Source organism: Panulirus ornatus, chromosome 7, assembly GCF_036320965.1.
Source record: "Panulirus ornatus isolate Po-2019 chromosome 7, ASM3632096v1, whole genome shotgun sequence".
NCBI classification, from domain to species: domain Eukaryota; kingdom Metazoa; phylum Arthropoda; class Malacostraca; order Decapoda; family Palinuridae; genus Panulirus; species Panulirus ornatus.
In genome coordinates, this window is record NC_092230.1 from 3,515,865 (window position 1) to 3,537,004 (window position 21,140).

General features: G+C 43.5%; 1 protein-coding gene across 1 annotated transcript in view; it reads right to left on the minus strand.

Moving 5' to 3' along the window:
* Positions 1-1,353: 1,353 nt before the first annotated feature.
* The window catches only part of LOC139749374 (limbic system-associated membrane protein-like), a 39,033-nt gene continuing 19,246 nt past the window's right edge, over positions 1,354-21,140 (minus strand). Inside the window, exons 5-9 of the mRNA XM_071663156.1 lie at positions 15,687-15,815; positions 13,995-14,138; positions 7,606-7,818; positions 5,626-5,733; positions 1,354-5,063 (exon numbers count right to left, since the gene is read on the minus strand). Coding sequence (XP_071519257.1) covers positions 4,966-5,063; positions 5,626-5,733; positions 7,606-7,818; positions 13,995-14,138; positions 15,687-15,815 — 692 coding nt within the window. The 3' untranslated portion in view covers positions 1,354-4,965. The remainder of the gene's footprint in view (positions 5,064-5,625; positions 5,734-7,605; positions 7,819-13,994; positions 14,139-15,686; positions 15,816-21,140) is intronic.

A 21,140-nucleotide genomic window follows, 5' to 3' on the forward strand; every position in this document is an offset into this window, starting at 1 on the left:
AAAGATTTACTCTAACATCATCACATCTGTGGTACACCTTGAGGACTTCGTATCTTTCAAGGTTTCGAGTTGTCTGATTCGGTCTCTCTCTCATCTCCCTCTTTTTTTTTTCACTTGCTGCTCTCCAAACTGTACATAATCATATGAATTCCTTCGCCAATCTTTTTAATCAGGTTGGACATCCTCTTGCTCACAAGCTGAGGCCTTGTATATATATATTTCTTCGAATACTGTACAATATGATTGAATTCCTCCAGTGCAAATGGACGGGGGAATGGAAGCCCTCACGGTATCCATTCTTTATGATCTAGAGCAGATTATCACCCTCCCCCCATCCACATTCCGGACCGCTGTCCCAGAACTCGTATCCTTCGCGCTGTTGCCACATCGTCTCGCCCTCGGCCAGCTTATCTGAAAACTGTCATAGATGCATCTGTATCGACAGCACATCCTCCTACAGCAGACCGTTCTAAAAGTAATTATTCATAATTGATACCGAAAATATTGTAATGAAATCATGGGTCTAGAGAAAGAATATGCTAAGGTTGATAGAGATGCCTCATGGAAGGTGGTACGAAGATATGGTGGGGCAGGAAAGCAGTAGGAGAGGTGAAGAGTTTTTATCAAGAAAGGTGTGTGTGTGCCAGTAGGGAGAATGGATGGGAGGACCGTGTTGGGGTAGGGTATCTGTGTAAGGAGGGAGGGAAGTCTGTACAAAAGTAGGTGGGTAGGGTGATGGGACGAACTTGACAGTGTGGGGGTCGTTGGAGGGGCGGGCCATGCAGGAGGTGTGGGCAGGGCAGGAGCTAGGGTTGGGGGGAGTAGAGAACTATGCAGGGTGTTTGGCCAGGTGAGGGCAGTGGGAATAGGGGCAATGGGAGGGACATGCAAAGGAGCTCATACGATGGAGAACGTGTTTGTGTGGGTTACGTCTGGCCACTAAAACACCTAAAATGATCGAAGCTTCGAAGCCTGGAATGATCAAAGCTTCGAAGCTATGTCTAGGCCTGCCGTAGGCTGGATGAAGAAATTACTTACCATAACATATATCAAACGTGCTGTGCATCGTTATTTAACATAATGTCTGACATGTATAAACGACAATGAAAAAGTCTTTATTATCATTATTTTGTAGAATATTGTCAGATATGTATAGGCATGGCACTGAATGGTTTTTGTTCCCTTTTAGTTAAAGTCGATGCATTTACGACGCTGATTAATATTTTCTTTATCTCAGTCTTGTAAAGTATTTGTGTCGTATATGTAAATATGACACTGGGTAATGTTTTCTTGGTCCCATTGTGCTTTTACAAACCTTAAGGATTAAGAATGAAAGCCAGAGAAGTGAAAATGTCTATTTAGTTATTATAAGAGAGAGACCCTACCCTCGAGTGGGGATATGCACATGGTGGACAAAGCTACAGACTCTACAGTTAACTTGATCACTAGTGATGACATATTATGGTACACACAGTGTTATTATAAGGAAGGGCCGGTGCGTCTTGCACCAGGACAGATATGACCTTTAGACACACTCTCGCACACACACACACGAGGGCATATATATATATATGTATGTATATATCTTTTTTCTTTCATACTATTCGCCATTTCCCGCCTCAGCGAGGTAGCGTTAAGAACAGAGGACTGGGCCTGTGAGGGAATATCCTCACCTGGCCCCCTTCTCTGTTCCTTCCTCTGAAAAAAAAAAAATTACTTAATGTTCAGGAGATGGGACCCCACAAACGCACAACTGTCCCCACACGGTGCAAATAGGCAACACAGACACACACTCACGGGAGCATAAATACACATTATATTTTCAATGTTTATGAATCACTGGTGATTATTTCCTGACCAGTTGTTGGCACCTCTTTGATGCTGGTGTGGAACAAATCCACAATCAATGTTTGAACAAGTCTCTACTGTATCCTTCCAGCTGATACGTTATCAATTTTACACTTCATGTAAACATTTCGTAAAAAGACCTCATTAGATATAATGAACCCCCGACAGAAGTGCTCCAGAATCATATAACGTTATATATATATATATATATATATATATATATATACACGACTATAATACCGTGAGGAGCGAGCATTTTTCACTGAACACACAATGCCTCCTTGACAGCAGGATTCGAACCGCTGCCAATTTCTGTGGGAGTTGGGTACGCTAACCATTAGTCTATGGAACCCACAGTAGAACGCGGTGTATCCCATTACTAGTAATGGAATACCCTTCCCCTCGCGTCCATGAGCAACGGGGTCTAGCTAGACTAGTCGCACTACGTCACACTCGCGTTACCCAGAAACCAACAGTTTTACCAAAATTACTGTCACATGTGCGGGTATATGTACACCAATATAGTGCAGATGAGCGTGACTAGAAATACTGTATAGATTCTAAACCTCTTGTCTTGCACGCTCGCCGTAATTTCCTTTGTTCGAACACCTTTTGTTCTGCCGCTAATCCTCTTCTGTTCCTGACGCTCTCCTTTATGTTCTCCATCTACATCGTTGCCTGGGCGTCCAATACAACACATTCCCCTCGCTCCATTCCAATGCACACCGAGGCTTTAGCGAATTCAACATGCATACATTTTTTTTTTTTTTTTCCGAGAATTCCGAAGCACCTGATGTAGATGCCTTTTTCCTTATGATGGTCAATGATACACTTTAAGGTGTCAGGATTTCAAATTGGTCCACATCGTTTCTAACTGGTTCCAGTCGAGTATTCCAACATAAGAAAGTCTACGTAGCTTTGCTTCTTCTGCCTTGTACGCTTTTCCCTGGACATTGTAGTGCGTTAAAGATGAGATAACTGTCTGAGATAAAGGAATGACTTTATGGAAGGTTTGAGGCAAGACGGATAACTCTGTTGTGGACACCAATGAGGATTTGAGGGAAAATGGAAGTACTATGAGTAAGAAAAGAATGGTGGAAGTGAGTGAGTGAGTTTGGAAAAATAGGCTTTTGTGTGAATAAATGCCAGGAGAGATAGTGTAGAATGGCAAAAGGTGAGACATGTTACACATACACACATTCACTGTATATATGTCATGTACTTGGAAATGACCACATACGATAGAAGTCGCACGCGAAAGCTACATCTCTGGCAGTCGCCTACATGAAACGATCTAGAAAAAGACCACCAGTAAAGATTGATATGTTCTCCTTATTTTTGTCTATTGATCCCGAAGGCTTAGTCACTATTGGTCACTTGTAATCCCAGGGTAAACCACCTATGTAGCAGATATGGTAAGACGAATACTATGGAGAAAAAACAATATTGGTCTTGTCTTTTCAAAATTCGTAGTGATTCTTCGTACGAAACCTTCCTATCTACAGATCTTCGTGGTTAAAACAAAATGGACAATATACTGTCTTCGTTGTTCCTTTACATGTCTTTCATGATAATCTGTTTTTATCATTGTTCACCTTATACTTCCGAAGCTTCGCACTGTCTTCCGTATTACATTTCTTGTTCTCATTTCTATTGACTTTTCATCCTTATGTATCAGCCTTCCACATCATGTTGCCCGATATATACTATGCGTTGCCCATGACGTTAGATATAACCAATTTGGTTATACACAAAGCACCAATAGTCCTCATAAGAAACGAGTATATTCGATTAGTTGTGAATATTCCACAGAGCTTTTAAAAGATGGGAGAAATGCACCCCTTATATATTGTAGACTGGAATTTGAGCAACAATAAGCATATTTTTCTTGTACAGAAATATATTAAGATATATCTTCTGAAAACCTCCTACAGTTTCGTCTCCCATTACCTATGTTAATTCTTCCCTTTGAGTAGATAGTCTATTTCAATTCAGACATTCTTGTGAATTGATAATGACTTCACATAGTTATGGCACAACGTGATTATGTAGCGGGTCTGAATTACTGACAAAGCTGACGGATTATAGTGAAAGTGCCGAGTTATGGTACACAGGAGTAGGTACCTGGGTTATGGTACAAATGGTAGGTGAGGGGTATGGCTGATTATCATAATGGTACGGTAAAGGTTTTAGGTTATGGTACAACAAAATTACTGCAGTGCTGGCTTATAGGTTGTGGACAATATGCTTGGTTTATTGTGCAGTTGCTAGGATGTGGTAAGAGGTTCTGGGCTATGTTACGACAGGTACTGGGTTTATGGCGCTGGGTTATGGTGCTAGATTGAGACAGGCGCAGCTATGTGTTTGGTACAAGTGGTCTAGGTTATGGTACAGAAGCTGGGGGGTTATGATGAGTATGCAGGAGGATAGCCTTCACCTCCATAACAATCCTTTATCTTTGTGGTTTTCTCTTTATTTCGTAGTGGACAAAAGAGAAGAAATACTCGTAGGATCAGATTCCCTTATAGCCAAGATGTTGAGGAAATGACCCCAAGTTGTCGGGAGCAAGAGCAAAAGGTGTTGAAAGCGATATCTATAGTGATGTCAACGATATTTGTGACACTGTATCGTATTTCACACGATCGACAGGCCAGCAAGGGACCCTTTTTCTTAGACCAGCTGAAGGTCGTATTGCAATACCAACACGTGAACTGAGAAAGCCACTTTTGGCGTTAGTGTGAAGAGCTTATCAGGATAGGAGTCTAAATTGTGTTTTTCCAAGCCTCCTGTTCGCCAGAGATATCCCTCACACTTGTGTGAATATTTCGATGCTAACAGTATATAGAGGTGCGTTTTCTATGTAGACAACATAATTCTATATCTTCACCTCCTTTGTCTACTGTCTTGTGGAAAACGTCTTTTGGTTCTTTTCTGACAATGCGTGAGAACAAGAGTAACACCTCAGACAAATGTGTAAACCATTTCTTTAAAGAAGTTCTTGTGTAAATTAGACTTTATTATCATGGGTGGTAACCAGTCGGGGGAAAGCACTGTAGAGATGTTAGCAGTAGAAAGAGTCCCTCAGGGTCCTGGCAGAGCAGGTTGAGCTGCAGACATTCAGTGCAGCAGATGAGGCAGCAGATGCAGTAAGCAGGGAACAGTGTAAACCCAGTGATGCATATCCCCTGGTAACCCTTCACACGAACTGGCTACTTCTGAAAAAAAAAAAGAAAAGACAAAGGCTGTTATTAGATTATGTGCTAATTTGGAGTTGTGGATTGAGAGAGGTTGGATGTGAAGGTGGTCGAGAGGGACGGGGTATGGAATGCTTGATCACTTCTTGGTGAAAGGTAGTTTGGAAGTTTGAAGTGATCTTGTGAAGAAGATGAAATGTAGTGAGCTTAATGTGATTGAAAAGGGCCTTCCAAGACATGTCGAAATGGTTCGAGCGTATAGACTGGATGAAATAGTGAATATGAGGACCCATGCAGAGGAAGCGAGGTGAGAAGGACAAGATAGAAGAATAGAGTTCGGATACCGAGGACTGAACCTTCAGGAGAGTGTGAGGCTTGCGCCCGAGGGGAAAAAAGAACTGGATCGATGTGGTATAGTGGGGCCAACGTGCTATCACCAGGGAAATGGCGTACAAGCATGAAATGTAGATATTCCAAGAGGTGGATTGGGCTTGCTGGATTAAGGTGGAATTGGGGTCAAGTGTGGAAGGTCGTACCACTAAGGTCACGCTACTGAGGTCACACCACTGAGGTCACAACTCACCGGGGAAGAGAGATCGGGGTCGGGGGTCACTGGGCGGGGCGGCATCCTGGACGTACCGGTGGGGAGCGGCGTCTGTAGGGGTGGATCCTGAGGGGTGGTTAGTCGTACCTGGGGAGGAAGGCGGGGGAGACTACTTTATTACCCTGGGTGGCCGGGCCGCAGTGTGGTGGGGAGGGGAATAGTTTATCACCCCAGTAGCTTGGTTATGGTACTGGGAAGGCCTGGTTATTGTACTGGGAAGCTCTAGTTATGGAACTAGTAAGACCTCTAGTTATTGTACTGGGAAGGCCTAACCACTGTACTGGAAAGGCCTATAAATATGGTATTGGAAAAGCCTGGTTACAGAACTAGGCAAACCTATAGTTAAGGTAGTTAGGAGGCTCTAGCTGGTCCACTAAGCCACTTGAGTAACAATGTAGCAAGACTTTTATCTTCCTATGTGTGGAGAACATTGCTTTACTAGTCTGTTAGTCTTGCCATAACGAATACGGGGAAGCTTGCTACTTGGGTGGACAGTGGATAGTTTAGCTTGGTGAGGACAGAACCATCCTCCTCACTGGCTAGGAAAAAAAAAGTGGCTTCACATTATGGAGCATGAGAAACCCTTTCATGATATAAGTGACATGTCTTTGGTACAATGATGGGCGGCAATACTGGGTAAAGGAGATGGTGCTGGAGGAGTTGGTTGAGGATCTGAGTTATGGAGATGAAAAAGTTATATGGGGGAGAGAAAGACGAAAGGAAGGGTGGGAATTCCACACCTTGGCTGTAAGAAGAAAGGAGGGGGATCACTTATCATGAGTGCTGGCAAGTCGAGAATTGGACGATTTTCAGTCCGTTTCTTTACTTCCACAGCTAAACTCTAGAAATCTTTACGTCCACATATTTTCTGAATAATACCAAAGTTGCAGAGAGTTAGGTAGTCCTAATAGGCCACATCGTTAAACCACAAGGGGTGCGACCTAGGCAATGGTGTATTGATGCAGGGGGCCGGGGGCACAGATCTCTTTACTACAAGGGTCTACAAGGGTCAGTGTATGAAGAGAATAATGTTAGATTCGCCAAAATGTGTTACATGCTCAAAGTGAGTTCGTGTGGTACATAAGTCTCTCTCTCTCTCTCACACACACATGCACAAGTGTAAATCTCCATTCTCTACAGCACATGTAGGTATTCACGAATAGGTAAACACGCACACACGTATCGTAACCAAAGCTTTCCACTTCTTCAGCCATGACATTCTCGACATATCTCTCAACCTTGGGATACACAGGAACCTCACTTCACCTTTACGAACGTCAGATCTGCCACGGTTCATTGTCTGCAGTTTGAGTATCAGACACACAGCACCTCCTTGCTGTATCTCTCCCTCCACAATCGGCCGGGTACCAGATCAACAAGTTTGTCAACGAAATTTAATGATTTATTGTGATTCTCAGTCACGGAGGTTCCCCTCTCGACCAGGAAGCCATGATTAATTGATGATCTAAAAGGTATAAACTGATTTCAAGCGTCTAGCAAAGGGTTAAAATAATGTTAGGATTCGCTAAGGGTTAAAGGAAGAGCTAAACATATCACGCCACAAAAAATTCGTAGCAAAGTTCGCTAATGGACCTTGTACTGTAGGGGAGAAAGCTGCTAGCTGTGAGCGCCGCTAGAAAGAAAGAAAGAAAAAAAAAAAGGAGGGGGGAAAAAAAGTACCTGTTTTAGATGTAGGAAATTTCTCATCTTAAAAGATTATGGCAGATGAGAATAGAGAGAGGGGGGTGAGGCAAACATTCGCTCGCTGGTGCAATCCCACTCCGTCTTGAGTAGGAGGCGGAGGAGTGGTCTTGGATCCTTCGTAAATCCCATCAGGGGGAGGGGTTTAAGGATTCTCCTCCCACTCTCGTAGCTCAGCTGGTATTTCCGTTGGGACGGGATATTGCGCCCTCACGCCCAAGGTGCAGGGGATACTGCTAGATTGTAGTCAACACTTACGTTGCCAGGATGACGAAGGCGAAGACGAGGAGGAGGAGGAGCCTGAAGCTAAGGGGGTAGCGTTCTCCATAGCCCTGCCGGACGTCCGACCATCTCCGTGGTACTTGTTATTCTTAGCCCCCGACGGCTGCAGGGTGGTCGTACTAGTAGTAGTAGTAGTGGTGGTAGTTGTGGTGGTAGTTGTTGTTGTGGTGGTGGTGGTGGTAGACAGTTCTGTAAAGAAAGAGACGAAAATGGTAATCGTATTAATGATACTGGCTAATCAGTCTTTTTATCTTAATGAGAAAGACTATGGTGAGGCTTGGATTTCGATGGTGAAAAGAATACGAAGAGACAAATTCTTGTAGTGTGTACAGGAAAATTTCTCAGACCAGCATTTCAGATACGAATGAGAGGGACTGATACACCATTATCACTCCTATCTTCACACATGCTTACATGGATACTGAAGACATCACATATGTTACACCACAGGAAAGAGTGACCATGTTATGCTTAAATTTAAGTATGTGGTTAAATGAGGGAGCTAAAAGAGCAGAGGTGAGACAGAACTTGAGGAGGAGATATAACAATGGAAGCAATTGTAACTTAGATTGGTAGTGAAGAAGAGTGCACATAGGTACCTAAAGCCTCGCATTTAAAGGGAAGGTTAAGAAAGGGGTGAGACTGGCTAGATCAAAGATGTATAGGTGTTTCGAGGTGTGCCTTGGCGTCAGTATAGACACTCGAGCTAGCCATCATGTGAAAGATATGAGGGGGCAAAGAATAAGTATTAGGAGGATAAGAATAGAAGGAGAGTAAAATTTTTGAAAGAGTATTGTTGAACAGGCAGGTGAAATCCAAAACATTTCCATGAACTCGTCAAAGGTAGACTGTTCATCAAGGAGCACCTAATCAGAATGAGGACTTCGGAGGAAAATTCCTTGGGGATACTTTTAGGATGTATGAGGAACTGAATTGCAAGATCACGCCCATGTATAAGACTGGAAAAAGGCCCTGAACTACAGAGGTCTCGCTGACAAGTGTGGTCCATAAGGTACTGGAAAATTTAATAAGCAAATGAATGGTCTTCTACAAAGAAGAAATTACCTAAGTGAAAGGCAACACTGTTTTATAAGAGTAAGCACTGTCATGTACAAAAGGGAAGGCCAGGTAGATTATCTAAGACTTGACTGCCAGAAAGCATTTGACTCTGTTCCACATGAGGCTAATTATGAAGCTGGAATACCAGGCAGGACTGATATGGAGAATCCTCCAAAGGATAGAATATTATCTCTGTGGAAAGGGACAAAAGACCCATATCATAGTAGCTTCTCCAGATTGGTGGTGGTCATCTATGGAGTACTCCAGGGTTCTGTTTTGGGACCGTTGCTCTTCCTAATCCTTGGAAATAGCTTGCCAAAAGGTATGGAATCCTATCTGACTATGTTTACAGATGATTCCAAAGTCGCGAGGATTGCAGTAGCTTACAAGGGGACCTAAACACGTTCCAAAGTTGGTCTGATACAAGACTGATGAAATTGCCTAAGCATACGTAGAGTAAAAAGGATGAGAGAAAGTGAAAGAAGGTCTGAATATGATCATCAAGCTATGTATGAGAAGAATTTGGGAGTCGACATCGTCTCTAGCCTGTCGCCAGAGTCCTACATTACGAGAATAGTAAGAGACAAACTTTCTCCATGCAAATATTAGAATAACTTTCAACTATATGGATAAGGAATTATTTAGCACGTTGTTTATATCTTGCATACGAAAGACCAAAGCCAGAATATGCTTCTCTAGTTTGGTCACCGCACCTAAAGAAGGACAAAGAACAGATAGAGATGGGCAATAAAGATGGCATTAGAATTTAGAGTAATTACTTGCTAGGAAAAGCACAGGTCTTTATAAAGATTTGCTACCCTTGGAAGAGAAAAAAGTGATGGGTGACTTCATCACATCCTTTGAGCTTTTACATAATGTGAAGATAAGCAAGAAATTTGTTTAAGAAGATGTAAAGGAGGATTTATATAGTGGTGGAGGAATGAAATAAGATGACCAAAGACATGGTTAGTGTAGACAACTTGCACGAATTTAAGAATTTGTATGTTAGTAGAGAATATTCGAGAGACAGGGCCCCACTGGTGTAAAATTCCGTCCTATCACAGAACATATTGGTATAACACACACACAGATACCTCCATGGTGAAGTGGTTAGTGTTGCTGACTACGAATCGGTACAAGCCAGAGCTGGGTCCGACCAGCATGGGTTCGAATCCTGGACGCGTGAGTCTGCCTACACCCAACTAAAGTGTTCATCCTCCCTTTGGTGGCTGGTCGATAAATGGGTACCTGGCTCCGGCTTGTGTGGGTGGGTGTGTATACACATGGAAGTAAAGACTTGGTAAATATGCACATGTTTGTGAGGCGGGGGCAGCACGAGTGTAAAAACTCTCCCACGTAACACATAAATAGTAATCACACAAAATCATACACTCCATCCCTAGTCTTGTTTCCACTTGGGGCCCTTCACGCTGTGGTATTACCTTAAAAACTGGTTCTATTATTGCTATTGCCTCGTTACTTGAAATTGTGTATATATAAACATTCATACAAACCTTAGGCTCTTCTTTGTCTTGACTGCATTTGATCTTTACCATCTGCTTCGAAGGAAAATCTCCTGGATAGTTTTTCTGGTATACTTAACCAAAAGGAAATATTTCTAAGTTTTTCTTTCTGTGAACCAGATAACTATGTATCATCATCAATGTACATGGCAGTTGGCAGGTCATCAGTGAGTTAAATCATGAATGTTAAGTCTCGTCTCGCTCACACTCGTAATCATTCTCTTTCTTGACACAAAACCAGTGGTTTATAATATTTTTGAGTGGCGTATCGCTAATCTCTCTCTCTCCTTCCGTTTATATGTACCACCTTAAGTGTAAAACTCTCCCTTTATAAGCACAAACTATCATATTTCTTTTAGGCCAATTCAATCTTACGTTTAAGACATTCCTTAGTAGAGAGAAATATTTGTGAAATATACATTATTCATCTTTAAGTGAAAATTATTTCACGTTCTGTACTTTTTTTTTCTCCCTTGCAGTTAACCGATTCTAAGAGCCAGGAACCATCAAAATGGCTTTGGCGTACCACAGGGAACCACACAGACCACGAGTACCACCATTTGGCTACCAAACGACATCACCTCCCATCAACACAGACTGTGAGTAACGTCAATTTACCGTCATAGAATCAAATAGACAGCCAGAATACGTGATACACTCCAGATAAGCATTCACAGTGAGTACGAGGCCAGACAAACAATACAAGCTTCGAAGTAATTGAGGAATCTATTCCGTCTTGTAAAAATGTGGCTAACCAAACCAACTCTCCAGGTTTGGTATTTTTACCCTCCCACATCTTCCCCTTATTAGCATAATTGTCCGTCACTCTGCAACAGCTCCACCTCACAGTGAAGTGTGAACCGATCGTGAGGTTGTGCATAGGGAAGGTCTCCCCAGGAGCCATCACCACACTCCACCGGGGCGGAGCACCACCACGCTCCACCTATGTCCCACGCCACCACCACACTCTACCTATGTCCCACACTCCACCTATGTCACATACCACCACCACACTTCACCGTGGGTCCTACACCATCACCAAACTCCATCGGAGGACCGCCACCACCACACTCCACCTATGTCCCGCGCCACCACCACACTCCACCTATGTCCCGCGCCACCACCACACTCCGCTGGGGGCGCTACCACGCCAAAACCTCCATAATCCCTTGGAGTAAAATCATCCTCGAGCGACTGATGCACATTGAGAGTGAGGAATAACTGGAAGATGTCGTTCCAGAGGCAAGAACTTCCAGGACGCTCTCCTGCAGCCAGACCTAATCAGGTCGTTGTCCTGTGGAAAAAAAAAAAAGCTCACCAAGACGCTAACCTGAAGCTAAGCTTTACCACGACTCTGGACTTCAGCTAATACTATTCCGGACGCTGTTCTGAAGCTAAGATTTATCAGGACACAAGGCTAAAGCTAAGGTTTATCAGGACAGAAACCTAAAGCTGAGCTTCATCAGGACAGAAGCCTAAAGCTAAGGTTAATCAGGATAGAAGCCTAAAGCTAAGGTTAATCAGGATAGAAGCCTAAAGCTAAGGTTAATCAGGACACAAGGCTAAAGCTAAGGTTTATCAAGACACGATCGAAACACGAACCCACATATGATCTCGAATCTACCCTTCCCTCTGTGTAACAGTAATCCACATTGTCCTTCCCTTGATCTTCTCTGTGTAACCCATGCGTCCAAGGCTGATGCTTCTCCTCTGCACTACATCTGTAATTCCACTCTAAGTCCACCAACGTATTTTTTTCCGTCGTCGGTCGAAATATCCAACGTGCGACATAAGTGGCTACGGAACCAGGGTTGATGTGTGTTGCCTGGCAAGCCATTTTGTTTTTCCGCAAGCCGATGTCAGATATTGAGTAATCCAGAGCTATTCTTATCTTTTTTTTCGTCGTATTTTGTTTGTGTGAGGTCTTTCTCTTCATAACATGAGTCTCCATTCGTAGCTTCTGAGTGACTTTAGCTCTTTTAAGGGATTGTTAAAGGCTCCGAATGATTCGTTATATCCAGTTATTATACCTATTATGTTCTGTTATATTCATCATCTAACCTCCCTTCACTCTCCTCTCATGTTGTCAGCTTCTTATAGTCTTAAAAATGACATTGAAAAGGAGCAGATTTCGCGCAAGTTTGACTAATTTGTAAAAGTGGAACTTTTCTAACGAAGCGAGTCTTTGTGACAACATCCAGAAAGCGTCGCTAATGAGAAACCTAGAGCTACTCAAGCATCGAAAATTACCACAATAAATGGTATGCATGTATTTATCATTGTTAATGACAGTAATGTTATCAACAGCCAATCATAACACGGTTTAATTCCCGATGAAGCATGCGACCAGGATATATATTGGTCTTCACCTATGCTATCCACTCTGATACTTTGCTCCTAATCACCCACAATGTCTGACGCGTTGTGGCAGGTCGCTTAGTTCGCTCCTCACAGATCCAAAGGGTGGCGTTTGCTCATACTGTAACACAATACACACTCCCATTGCTTGCTTCATGGATCTCGAGTCCTCTAACTTTGATGACATCTGGCTTTAATGTTTATCTTTTTTTTTCCAGTCTCTCTAACATTCCTTTCATGTCTCGTATAGCCCCGTCCTTCCCCCTAGTTCATCCAACCCTGTACAACTCTTGGCATCCCATACGTTGATGTCCTTAATCTAAGGGACGTCATTGGACACCATGAGGATCAGATAGGGTTCTACCCCCGCAGGATGATCCTCTACTTGACGATGCGAAACAGATGGTAATCAAGCATTGAACACGTCCAGGGAGGTGTTGCTACCCCGCCTGGGGTCTCGGGGGAGTTAATGCTGGCTCTATGAAGTATAAGTACAATGACTTAAGTCTTTGCGGTGCTGCTTCTGTAGGTTTAGCCGCTATCGTACAGTGCCTCTGTGCTGTGGTGAATAGTCTGTTTTTCGACAGGACTCGTTCGACGGGTCCAGTCTGAGCAATCCATCCTCATAAAGTAAAATAAGAGTTTTAATCAGTATTTCCAGTGATGCCTCCAAATCACTGCGTGAGGCTAGGGAGATGGCTGGTCAAGAAGAAGCGCATCCAAAAACCACTTGATAGGTTCCCGTTGCCGCTCGGCGAACAAGAAGAATTTGATGGATCACTCCCGTGGCAGACGCGGTACAAACTTTTTGGTTTTCATTTTCTTTTGTTGAATCGATACGCAAAGGTTCAGAGCTTCGGGACCCAGAGTGAGAGAAGCAGACGAGAGCCACAAGTGACTTGTGGAACTCTAGAACCACAGGAACTAGGGAGAAGCTGGTGTTTGGTTCGATGTCGGTGACCATACAGGACCGAAATCCCTTTTATGACGATCTGATTCTAAGATTTTGTAACTCGTTCATTTTCTGATTCTCTCTCTCTTCCCCCAAAAAACAGAGGGAGATATCTAACAAAAACGATGGTGAGCCGGTCAGTAAATGGAAAGGGGGAAAAGAAATACCTGGGATGATTTTATATATATATATATATATATATATATATATATATATATATATATATATAGTCACCGTTTCTCGAGTTAGCATCAGGAACAGGCGAAGGAAGGCCCCATGAATGCAAGGCCTGCTTCCTAGACGAACAATTTGAAACGCACACACTGTGGTGATTTTCCGGTGGTGAGCGCTACGCGCTAGCCCTTCCTAATGCCAAAAATCTCGTTTTAGTAAGAGATCATAACACTGGGCCCAATGACAGTTAACACTCTCCCTATACTGTACAAAATGGTAGATTACACACACACACTCACCCACAAGAGTCAGCAGGGATGAGTTGGTGCCCAGATGGTTGGCGACGGTGCAGCGGTAGTGGCCGAAGCTTTCGGGCCCGACGGAGGTGAGGGCAAGCGTGGAGGTCCCTGACCCCTCGGCCTCCCAGTCCTCCAGTGACCCATCTGGCAGGAAGCAGATGTTAGTAGGGGAATGCCAGGTGCTGAGAGGGAAGAGCTAGAATCAAAGGCCGAAAATGAGGCATTGGAAGGCAAAACATTAAATGTTTGAGGATAAGAATTAGGTGTTAGGAGATATGACAAGCACGGATGGTGATACTTTTAAAAGAAAGAGGAACAAAATCGAAAAAGATATTTCTGAAGGCACAGGGAAGGAGAGAGAGAAAACATTTCTAGAGGCGAATGATACGGGACGGTCTACCACGAACACATGAAGACGACCGTGGTGAAGAGGGAGACCACAAAGAACATAGGCAAGATTTCTTCAATGATATAAGTAAATAAGTCACAGAGGAGGAGATCCCAAGAAACAGAATGGAGATTACGACGTCATAGGATTACTCCCAGAGGCTTGAAGGAGAGGGTTGGGGAAAGAATTCCTCAATGATTTATATTAAGGCGCCTTAGAGGATGAAATCCCAAAAGACGGAATGAAGATTAGGTAGTCGAACTGATCTTCCCAGAAGCTTAAAGGATAGGGTTAGGGGAGGCAGATATGCGTTTCAGTGATTGTTGTCATTCTGTTGCGGGGGACGCTTGGCTAGGAAAGATTTTGGATATGTAGATATTGCATCTTGGATGATTAGGAATGGCATCTTGAGTGCATAGAAATACCTCGATTTGTGGGAATAGTTCTTGAGTATACAGCATGTAGGAATGATTTCTTAGATATGCAGAAATTATCTTTCTTAATCGTATCTTGAGTATATAGTCATAAGGTAACTTGAATATGCTTGAACGTAGGAATGATATCTTTACAACATAAATGTAGCATCTTGGTAATGTAGGAATAACATCTTGAATACCTAGAAAAAGTTTCTTGAATAAGTAGGAGAGGCGCCATGAGTACTGAGCAATGAGGAAGGAGAGACTCTCGCTTGCCTAGAGTCGTTATAAGAATATGAGGATGAGTTTTGATGTTGCCGAAAGCCATGGAGGTGAATCTTCCATGCGAAATAAATCCCCGAAAAGGACGAGAAATCGGAAGAGAAATAGACACAATGATGATCAAATTGGACAGGGAGATACAACAGGGACTGAGGTTTCGAGAAATATGTAAATACGTGACAGAAACAGTCGAATGCCTGGCAAGAATGAAGGCCAAACAGGCTCGGGTGGCGGAGCATGATAACCACAGATAAGTGATAGGTCAAAGAGCCACAGGATCAACCAGGCAAGGAGGAAACTTCGGCCACAAAGTGGCCATCATACGTAGGAGGAAAATCGTTGATTCTCTACTGACCAATGAGAGTTTGGGAGGCATGTTGAGGACACGCTTGGTAAAACTAGTGCTGACCAGTAAGGGCAGAGTTCTCATAGTGAGGACAGCTACTGATGTCTAAGGGCAGGAGGCACATGGCGAGAAGGTCTACTGACCAATAAGAGCATGAGGCACATGTTGAAGAGGTCTACTAACCAATACGGGTAGAGGGCATATACTGAAGAGGTCTACTAACCAATGAGGGCAGGCGAAACATGAGTTCATCTACTTACCAATGAGGGCTCCGTCTTTGGTCCATGTGACGTGTGGGGAGGGCCAGGCGCGGTACTGGCATGCCAACACTGCCCTCGTGCCCGTCTCCGCCCACACCACGCCCGTCCCGCCGCGCATCTCTGGGGCGACTGCAAATACGGTACACCAGTGACGATATGGTGAGTCGTAAGACCATGGAACAAGCAACAATCTCGCTCATCAGTATACAGTCAAGTTGTGCTTTGAAGTCCACGATTCTAGACTTGAGAAGGCATCAAGCAAGGCCTCCTTCTGGTTTTTAGTATCAAAATGGTTATATATGGGCCTACCTGGTTAGAGTAGCCATGTATCAAGCGACAAATGTAGACCAGATATAAGGTAAAAATGCCATGCAGAAGTACGATTGCGCTGCCATAATTATACCATATAAATTCTTTCATAAAAACATGGTATAAAAACGTACTCGTTTGTTGGTATATTTTCGTCACGAATTCTTTGTGAAATCCTGAGAGAGAGAGAGAGAGAGAGAGAGAGAGAGAGAGAGAGAGAGAGAGAGAGAGAGAGAGAATGCTGAAGCCGAGGGGGGTCAGTGACGACAAAGTGCGAGAGGTAACGTACCCACAGTAGGACCATCTGCTGCCCATATATGACTTAAGATCAAAGACCCCACATATATACGCGACACACCCACAACCCAGCAACAAAACTGCTCACGAAACCCCCACTAAAAATACCACAGTCTCCCCAAAGAAGCTACAAAAAATTAACTAAAGAAAACAAACTAGTATAACTAATTTAAGATATGCTTCCTCCCCCCCACCCCCAGATAATAAGAACAAGATATGCCCCCCAGAGAGAAGTAATCACAGTGCCCAAGTGATTAACACAGGTCAGTTGTAAGCTAATCATATTATAATCTCCCCACTCCCTGTAATTTTGATCATAACCTCCCCCACTCCCTGTTGTTCTGATGGCAATGTATGCCGGCCCATAAAGTGAAAAATAAAGAAAGCGAAATGATAGACAAAGACATCATAGGGTCAAGGTCGCATTCATAGACAGAGAGAGAGGTAGAGAGAGAATGTGGTTTTAGAATTTATCATTAACACCTGAAGAAGGTGTTTATTATTTTTCGATCTGTGTATGTTGCTTGATTTATTATTTCATCTTGTTAATTCATCGTTTTTCTTTTCGCTGAGGCGGTACATACCCTACCCTGGTCAAGGAACCCTGTTATTGACCAACCCCTTAGGGGTAGATGAACAGCTGGGTTGATTATGGGCCGTTAATAAGATGGCCTCCATTAGGTCTCTAGTTGCTTGAGCTGTCTCGGCTAACATAGAGAAAAAGAAAAAAATCGAATCTAGTTACAGTGGTTCCCACTTGTATCCACTGTAACAAACCGTATCCACTTCAGCACATTCCTGAAACTGCAATAGACGTTGCGAAATGTTTTCTGTCTGTTAAAAAGAAAAAAAAAATTCAAGTGAAACTCTCTTGGTAATTGAGGACAGCTGGTTTATGTTATTAAATCATAAATCTACTCTTGCTCAGAAATGGTCGTCTGCTTCGTGGTGGACTTCGTGCATCAGATGTATTCAATGTTATGAGACTATGACGAATATTTTTCAACTTAAATCCAACATCAGAATAACTCTGAGGCGACGAGAAGGCCTCGAGGAAACGATGTATTTTTCTTACTCCAGTTGCTTTGATGTTTTCATTATTATGTGGGGAGTGTTCATAATTCTCATTCCTACGCGTGGCGAAATCCTGGGTACAACTGAATTCGATTAAATACGAGTGAATTCAAACAGCTACAGACCACTGGGTCCTGTAACGACGCTGTTTGTGATTGTGGAAGACAACAGAAACTTGTGGATCATTGTGGTGGGGGTTTGTTTAAGCTTATCGTGTAGCTAAGAAGGTGCAATTAATATCTCTCGTGAATTTGAAGTGAAGATAGTTATGAAGTCTATCCTTAAACTTATCCACGATGCTGCTTACAATTACTCTTAATGGTAAATAATTCCATACGTAGATAATCCTGTTCAAGAAAGAGTACTTCGCATCATTCGAGGCGAGATATTTGTCTAACTTTTAATCAGTTCTTAAGAATGAAATCGGATGAATCTAACCTTAAGTAGCTCGTTGTATTGAGACTATCGAAGCCTTTAATGATTGTGAAAACCTATATTGCTTAACCTCTCGACCTTCTTTTCTATGTAGGATAGGTTGACAAAGAGGATCTACGTGTCAGAGGCGGAGGAATCGAGGAGAAGTGGGAGGCCAAATTGGAGGTGGAAGGATGGAGTGAAAAAGATTTTGAGCGATCGGGGCCTGAACTTACAGGAGGGTGAAAAGCGTGTAAGGAATAGTGAATTGGAACGATGTGGTATACCGGGATCGACGTCCTGTCAATAGTTTGAACCAGGGTATACGAAGCGTCTGGGGTAAACCATGGAAAGTTTTGTAGGGCCTGGATGTGAAAAGGGAGCTGTGGTGTTGGTGCATTACACATGACAGATAGAGACCTAGTGTGAACGAATGTGGCCTTTGCTGTCTCTTCCTAGCGATACCTCGCGCGCGCCCGTGGGGAGTGGGGGTGCTGTTTCATGTGTGGCGGGGTGGCGATGAGAATGGATGAAGGCAGCAAGGATGACTGTCTGTGTATGTTTACGTTGAAATGTATAGGTATGTATATGTGCGTGGGTAGGCGTTTATGTATATACATGTGTATGTGAGTGGGTTGGGCCATTCTTTCGTCTGTTTCCTTGCGCTACCTCGCTAACACGGAAGACAGCGACAAGGTATGATAATATATATATACATATATTTGAGGTTACACCACGGGTAAAAAAAAGTCAGTTGACGTAGGAGAGTACAGCCGCGTCAAAGACTTTCTAACTTCAAAGACTTCCATCCTGTTCTTTCAGCCGGCGAAGCCCTGAAGCCACATGAACCCTTGAGGAAGCAGTCCTGAGGGTTATATGATAATGATATATTTCTGTAGTTGTGCAGCACGTTTTCTTTATCTCTCGTTCAAGATCAAAGCAACGACCAGGCATTAATGAGCGTCCTAGTTATTGGGTTTGTTCTTTAGGTACTTTTATCTCTTGCTGGAGAATGAAAATCGACTCTTTTGAAGTTTATTTTACCTAAGTTCACAAAAAGTTAAGAGGTTGAAATTGTATTACTATATTTCGGACACATCGTCTTCATTTTCCGATTCTCTTGTGCGAAGCCTGCGGGCTTCTTCTTCATCACTGTGGATGGATGATGAGGAAAGAAGAAAAATGTGTTGGGGATCCATTGTTGTGGTGGGACGGACGAAAAAGTAGAGAGTCCAATCAATAAAAGTCTTTGCTTGTGGGGTATATGTCCCACACTCTCTCTCTCTCTCTCTCTCTCTCTCTCTCTCTCTCTCTCTCTCTCTCATTGGCTAAGACCCTGGTTGTGATGGTTACGAGTAACAAGTTCATTTGCCTATTAGAAGTAGGTGGAAGTCCTCGTATCCAAAGGCTTCCACGGCCATTAACTCCCTTTGGTTATGATTGTCTTCCTATCGAAAGTCTTCCATGATCTTCAGCCTCCTCATGTCGTTACAATGTTTGGTATTACTTTCATCATTTACCACAGAGTTTCTGGTTAGAACCCCATTTTGTCGACCAAACCGTAGGAGTGGATGAAGAGGAGGGATCAAATGAGGAATATTCGTCGTATATGGAGGGGTCAAATGAGGGATATTCGCCGTACATGGAGGGGTCAAATGAGGGATATTCGCCGTACATGGGGAGTTAAAATGAGGGATATTCGCAGTACAAGGAGGGGTCAAATGAGGGATATTCACCAAATATGGACGGGTTAAATGAGGGATATTTACCATGAACGCTGGATTGACATGAGGCATATCATCGGACATGTCTCTGTTCCGACACTTCACTACATTATCCCTCTCCACAAACTGGATCACTTGGACAACAATAAGAGAAAAAGTATTGGTGAAAATCATCACTTAAATCATAAGTAAAGCGCCAGGGTCGTGGGTGTGGGTGAGTGTGTGTGTGTGTGTCTCGCGGGCAACGTAAAGCGAGCATTAATGAGACTCAAAACTTCCTTCTTGTCCCCTGTCGAAGTAATGTAATGGGAGGGAGGGGGTGGGAAGGGGGAAGGAGTGTGGGGGGGGGAGTTCTTTGCTTAAAAGTTTCTCTTTCGCTCTCTGGGTCATTATATGAGAGGCCGGGATGTCGGGGACCCAGAGAGAGAGAGAGAGAGAGAGAGAGAGAGAGAGAGAGAGAGAGAGAGAGAGAAAACGCTTCCTTTTCGCACCTTTATTTTTTTTTCCCTTTGTTCCTCTTTCGTGGTTTTTTTATATATATTTCTTAGTTAGAGAGAGCGAGAGCGAAAGTGTGTGTGTGTGTGTGTGTCTACTTACGTCCTTACAAATGTACCCACAATACACGATGCTCTTGCTCGGTGTCTTGACTGGTCTGTGACATCTATACATCTCCTTCGTCCTGGGCCGATTCCCAACCACGTCATGTATCCTCTTCAGTGCCAGTGTAGCTGTTCCATGCATGTGCCTCTCTTACATTTCTCCTGACAGAATATTGAATAATCGCTCTCGCCATCTTGTTGGGGCTGTCATGTATCTTGCATTCATTTTCGCTCTGCTCCACAATATTCGTGAGGATTTAATTACTCGAGAGAGAGGCTTGCCCTCGGGTTTTAACTCGTTTTCAATTATACCTTCAATTTGTTGCCAAGTTCAGATTATCATCTGTATGTCTCTTTCTCTCTCTCTTTTATTCTGGATAGGCGGAGTTATCTCAGCCCTTTTTTATGCTGTTTGTGTGTTCAGTTCCCCACTATCCCCAGGCCATGATTTTGTGAATTCTATCTCTAAATATGTTTCTATGTTTCGTTGGTGACCGTGCAACACGGCAGGACGAAATGTTTTGTATATACACGTTGGACATTCTCATTCGTGGGGTCCGTCTCTTGCAGTGCAGGGAGAGAAAGAGGAGAGGGAGGGATAGAGGGAGAGAGGGAAGGAGAGAGGAAGAGAGAGAGAGAGAGGGAAGGAGGGAGAAAGAGAGGACCCCCTTACCATATCCCACTGTACCTAACATGATGATTTCATTCCCATTTCACTAGCAGGGCTCGCCTTCCACACTCTCCCATCACAACCTTTTTTTTCTCTTTTCCTCTCCTCTCCTCCCCCTTCCATCTCCATCACTGTACATCCTCCATCTCTATCCCCACCATGCCACACCTCGTCCACACCGTCAAGGACAATAATTCACAACTTTATTTACATCCTTCCTCACTGCTGAGTGTCCTCCGCATCCCCCACCATTCTTACCTTACCGCTCCACCTCTCCAACACGTTTCCATCTCCTTCATTCTTACTCCAGGCCCTTCTACGTCATCTCCAACGCGTTTACATTTCCATCACTCCTACTTCAAACCCC